Source organism: Nicotiana sylvestris, chloroplast (genome assembly GCF_000393655.2).
Source record: "Nicotiana sylvestris chloroplast, complete genome".
Lineage (NCBI taxonomy): Eukaryota > Viridiplantae > Streptophyta > Magnoliopsida > Solanales > Solanaceae > Nicotiana > Nicotiana sylvestris.
This window is the reverse complement of record NC_007500.1, coordinates 80,001-85,000: the sequence shown is the minus strand read 5'-3', so window position 1 is coordinate 85,000 and position 5,000 is coordinate 80,001. Positions and strand designations below refer to the sequence as shown.

Genomic DNA, 5,000 nt, shown 5'->3' with positions numbered 1-5,000 from the left:
ACCCATCACTTCGCATTATCTGGATCTAAAGAACCAGTCAAGATATGATATATAGGTCATATCTTTGTAGCAACTGAAATCTTTTGCATAAACAAAAAAGGAAATCTGATTCTAAGTTGTAAAGCAAAATAGACAAAAAAGATGTGGATAAATGGAAGGATGAGAGAAAGAGAGAAAAAGAATACCAATGATATAAAATTCCAATATGTAAGGTCTATGAGTAATCTCATAAAAGGCAGTGTAATAAAGCATCAATACGCATTCATACCATAATAAAATGAATCTTCTTATAGAAATAGAACAAAAAATCAAGAGCTTCGAGCCAATAAAGACTGAGAAGATTGACTCAAGAACCAATTTCATTCTGAGCTCCATTGTAGAATTCGGACCTAACCATTAAGTAAGAAGTGATGGGAACGACGGAACTTGTGAATGCAAAAGATTCTATTGAAAAAGGAATCTTAATGATTCACTGGTCGGGATGGCGGAACGAACCAGAGATTAATTCATGTATTCGGAGATCTGAGAAGTCACGAGTTAACCCTACAAATGAAATAGGGATTGAAAGAGTCAATATTCGCCCGCGAAAACTTTTTTTATTGCAAAATTTAGGACAATACAATAAAGGACAAAATAAGGATTTGGTATAATAATACAATTTTTTTTTAGATTTCTATTTATAAAACTCAAAAGTTTAGTTATCTATTCAAACAAGATATACAAATTACTAATAGATTGAATGAAATCTCAAAGAATCCCACGTTCAAGGTATTACTCAGTAAATACATATATATCTTAACTTAAGATTGACTATTCTAGCTTAATTCTAATTAAATTTTTTGGAATCCTTTTATTCGCGAGGAGCTGGATGAGAAGAAACTCTCACGTCCGGTTCTGTAGTAGAGATGGAATTCAGAAACAACCATCAACTATAACCCCAAAAGAACCAGATTCCGTAAACAACATAGAGGAAGAATGAAGGGAATATCTCATCGAGGTAATCATATTTCTTTCGGTAAATATGCTCTTCAGGCACTTGAACCTGCTTGGATTACATCTAGACAAATAGAAGCAGGCCGACGAGCAATGACACGAAATGCACGTCGTGGTGGAAAAATATGGGTACGTATATTTCCAGACAAACCAGTTACACTAAGACCCGCAGAAACACGTATGGGTTCAGGAAAAGGATCCCCTGAATATTGGGTAGCTGTTGTTAAACCGGGTCGAATACTTTATGAAATGGGTGGAGTAACAGAAAATATAGCCAGAAGGGCTATTTCACTAGCAGCATCTAAAATGCCTATACGAACTCAATTCATTATTTCGTAATGTAATAGAAAAAAATGCGGAAAGGGCTCTTAGATATGAAACGAAACCGCATGTTTCTTTTTTTTTGGACAAAAATATTTCTTTTTTTTCTTCGCCCTTTGCATTCAAAGAACGGATTAAAAAAATGATTCAACCTCAGACCCATTTAAATGTAGCGGATAACAGCGGGGCTCGAGAATTGATGTGTATTCGAATCATAGGAGCTAGCAATCGTCGATATGCTCATATTGGTGACGTTATTGTTGCTGTGATCAAAGAAGCCGTACCAAATATGCCCCTAGAAAGATCAGAAGTAGTCAGAGCTGTAATTGTGCGGACCTGTAAAGAACTCAAACGTGACAACGGGATGATAATACGATATGATGACAATGCTGCAGTTGTTATTGATCAAGAAGGAAATCCAAAAGGAACTCGAATTTTTGGTGCAATCGCCCGGGAATTGAGAGAATTAAATTTTACTAAAATAGTTTCATTAGCTCCCGAGGTATTATAAAATGAAATTGTGATCTGTTTCTAGTGGGGTATTTGAAAGAAATAGATTAATTAGTAGATTGTGTCTCACGCATATATCTTTAATAATTCATATCATATTCAAAAAAAAAATAAGTAAAAAACACGTTGATTATATCAAATTTGGAGGCCCCAATAATTTTAGTTCATCATGGGTAGGGACACTATTGCTGAGATAATAACTTCTATACGAAATGCTGATATGGATCGAAAAAGGGTGGTTCGAATAGCATCTACTAATATTACCGAAAATATTGTTCAAATACTTTTACGAGAAGGTTTTATCGAAAACGTGAGAAAACATCGAGAAAAAAACAAATATTTTTTGGTTTTAACCCTGCGACATAGAAGGAATAGGAAAAGACCCTATAGAAATATTTTAAATTTAAAACGAATCAGTCGACCTGGTCTACGAATCTATTCTAATTATCAACGAATTCCGCGAATTTTAGGTGGAATGGGGATTGTAATTCTTTCTACTTCTCGAGGTATAATGACAGACCGAGAGGCTCGACTAGAAGGAATAGGTGGAGAGATTTTGTGTTATATCTGGTAATCCTTTTAATATCCAAATTGGATTCGAAACTTCCTATTTGTGAAAAAGAAAAAAGGGGGGTTGTCTAATATCTTTCTTATTAGTTGATACCTCAAAGGGACTTTAAGAACCAAAAAGGAGTCATGAAGCTTTAATTACTGAATCGCTTCCCAACGGTCTGTTCCGGGTTTGTTTAGATCTGATTATAAATTATGTTTCAGGAAAGATCCGGCATAGTTTTATACGGATACTGCCAGGAGATAGAGTCAAAATTGAAGTAAGTCCTTATGATTCAACCAAAGGGCGTATAATTTATCGACTCCACAACAAAGATTTGAAGGATTCGTTTTTCAACTTCACCATTCCTTTCGTGGGAATACAATTCGAGATGAAAAATTTCAAGAAACTTATTTTCTTCCAAGAAATAGATTCAGAATTAAGGTAAGGAATGAGAAATATGAAAATAAGAGCTTCCGTTCGTAAAATTTGTGAAAAATGTCGACTAATCCGTAGGCGGGGACGAATTATAGTAATTTGTTCCAACCCGAGACATAAACAAAGACAGGGATAATCAGACTTGCCAGAAGAGCCGATGTACAAATAAAGAATCTGTTTTGACATGAAATGGATATATCCATATATCTCTGACTCATATTTACGAGATGATAAAATATGGCAAAAGCTATACCGAAAATTAGTTCGCGTAGGAATGGACGTATTGGTTCACGTAAGGGTGCACGTAGAATACCAAAGGGAGTTATTCATGTTCAAGCAAGTTTCAATAATACCATTGTCACTGTTACAGATGTACGGGGTCGAGTAGTTTCTTGGTCCTCCGCCGGTACTTCTGGATTCAAAGGTACGAGAAGAGGAACACCGTTTGCTGCTCAAACCGCAGCAGCAAACGCTATCCGTACAGTAGTGGATCAAGGTATGCAACGAGCAGAAGTCATGATAAAAGGTCCCGGTCTCGGAAGAGATGCAGCATTACGAGCTATTCGTCGAAGTGGTATACTATTAACTTTCGTACGGGATGTAACTCCTATGCCACATAATGGCTGTAGACCTCCGAAAAAAAGACGTGTGTAGAACTGAACATTGAAGAAATCTCAAGAGAAATAAAAGATTCGATGATCTAATCAAATAATAGTACTATGGTTCGAGAGAAAGTAACAGTATCTACTCGGACACTACAGTGGAAGTGTGTTGAATCAAGAACAGACAGTAAACGCCTTTATTATGGACGCTTTATTCTGTCTCCACTTATGAAAGGCCAAGCCGACACAATAGGCATTGCGATGCGAAGAGCTTTACTTGGAGAAATAGAAGGAACATGTATCACACGTGTAAAATCTGAGAAAGTCCCACATGAATATTCTACCATAACGGGCATTCAAGAATCGGTACATGAAATTTTAATGAATTTGAAAGAAATTATATTAAGAAGTAATCTATATGGAACTTCTGACGCATCTATTTGTGTCAAGGGTCCTGGATCTGTAACTGCCCAAGATATCATCTTGCCGCCTTATGTAGAAATCGTTGATAATACACAACATATAGCCAGTTTAACGGAACCAATTGATTTTTGTATTGGATTACAAATAGAGAGAAATCGTGGATATCTTATAAAAACGCCACATAACTTTCAAGATGGAAGTTATCCTATAGATGCTGTATTCATGCCTGTTCGAAACGCGAATCATAGTATTCATTCTTATGGGAATGGGAATGAAAAACAAGAGATACTTTTTCTCGAAATATGGACAAACGGAAGTTTAACTCCGAAAGAAGCACTTCATGAAGCATCCCGAAATTTAATTGATTTATTTATTCCCTTTTTACATATGGAGGAAGACAACTTATATTTACAGGACAATCAACACACGGTTCCTTTATCCCCTTTTACCTTTCATGATAAATTGGCTAAACTCATAAAAAACAAAAAAAAAATAGCATTGAAATCGATTTTTATTGACCAATCAGAATTGCCTTCCAGGATCTATAATTGCCTCAAAATGTCCAATATATATACATTGTTGGACCTTTTGAATAACAGCCAAGAAGATCTTATGAAAATTGAACATTTTCGTAGCGAAGATGTAAAACGGATATTGGGCATTTTAGAAAAATATTTCGTAATTGATTTAGCAAAAAATAAGTTTTAAATCTATTGGACTTACTTAGTGAAAATAGATTGAAACTCTTTAGCACAATTAATATATTAATATATCATATATTCAAAATAAATTCAGAATTAAATTGAATAGATGTATCTAGGGAGAATTCGCTTTGAAGAAACTATTCCCTAGATACACATGTCGTGTTATTTCACAATTGAATCAATTTAAAAATTTAAAAAAGACCTAAAGTTAGGGATTTATCAATAGGTAATGTTGCACCAATGCCCAACCAAAGGGCGACTGCGGTACCAATCAAAAAGACAGTCGTCGCTACTGGACGGCGAAATGGATTTTGGAATTTATTAACATTCTCTAAAAAAGGTACTGTTAATAATCCCGCAGGTACTGAAACCATTAAAAGAACCCCCAATAATTTATTGGGCACTGTACGAAGTATTTGAAATACAGGAAAGAAATACCATTCAGGTAATATTTCCAAA

At 35.1% G+C, this 5,000-nt stretch overlaps 7 protein-coding genes and 1 pseudogene, besides 1 other annotated feature; 7 read left to right on the top strand and 1 right to left on the bottom strand. All coding sequences in view use genetic code 11, as the record gives it.

Annotated features, from left to right (window-relative positions):
• Positions 1–1,332, top strand: part of rpl16 (ribosomal protein L16) — a 1,425-nt gene extending 93 nt beyond the window's left edge. The window contains exon 2 of one mRNA in view: positions 937–1,332. Coding sequence (YP_358715.1) covers positions 937–1,332 — 396 coding nt within the window.
• Positions 1–5,000: part of a sequence feature (LSC,large single-copy region) that runs on past both edges of the window.
• Positions 1,457–1,825, top strand: rpl14 (ribosomal protein L14). The gene has a single exon. The coding sequence runs from the start codon at positions 1,457–1,459 to the stop codon at positions 1,823–1,825; it is 369 nt and encodes a 122-aa protein (YP_358714.1).
• rps8 (ribosomal protein S8) lies at positions 1,994–2,398 on the top strand. Its single transcript has one exon. It carries the CDS (start codon positions 1,994–1,996, stop codon positions 2,396–2,398), a length of 405 nt encoding a protein of 134 aa, YP_358713.1.
• Positions 2,505–2,822, top strand: A4U62_pgp039 (initiation factor 1; annotated as a pseudogene).
• rpl36 (ribosomal protein L36) lies at positions 2,835–2,948 on the top strand. Its single transcript has one exon. The coding sequence runs from the start codon at positions 2,835–2,837 to the stop codon at positions 2,946–2,948; it is 114 nt and encodes a 37-aa protein (YP_358712.1).
• On the top strand, positions 3,050–3,466 carry rps11 (ribosomal protein S11). Its single transcript has one exon. The coding sequence runs from the start codon at positions 3,050–3,052 to the stop codon at positions 3,464–3,466; it is 417 nt and encodes a 138-aa protein (YP_358711.1).
• On the top strand, positions 3,532–4,545 carry rpoA (RNA polymerase alpha subunit). Its single transcript has one exon. It carries the CDS (start codon positions 3,532–3,534, stop codon positions 4,543–4,545), a length of 1,014 nt encoding a protein of 337 aa, YP_358710.1.
• petD (cytochrome b6/f complex subunit IV) overlaps positions 4,733–5,000 on the bottom strand; it is a 1,225-nt gene continuing 957 nt past the window's right edge. Inside the window, exon 2 of the mRNA in view lies at positions 4,733–5,000. This exon is cut by the window's right edge and continues 207 nt beyond it. Within this exon, the coding sequence (YP_358709.1) occupies positions 4,733–5,000 (268 nt within the window).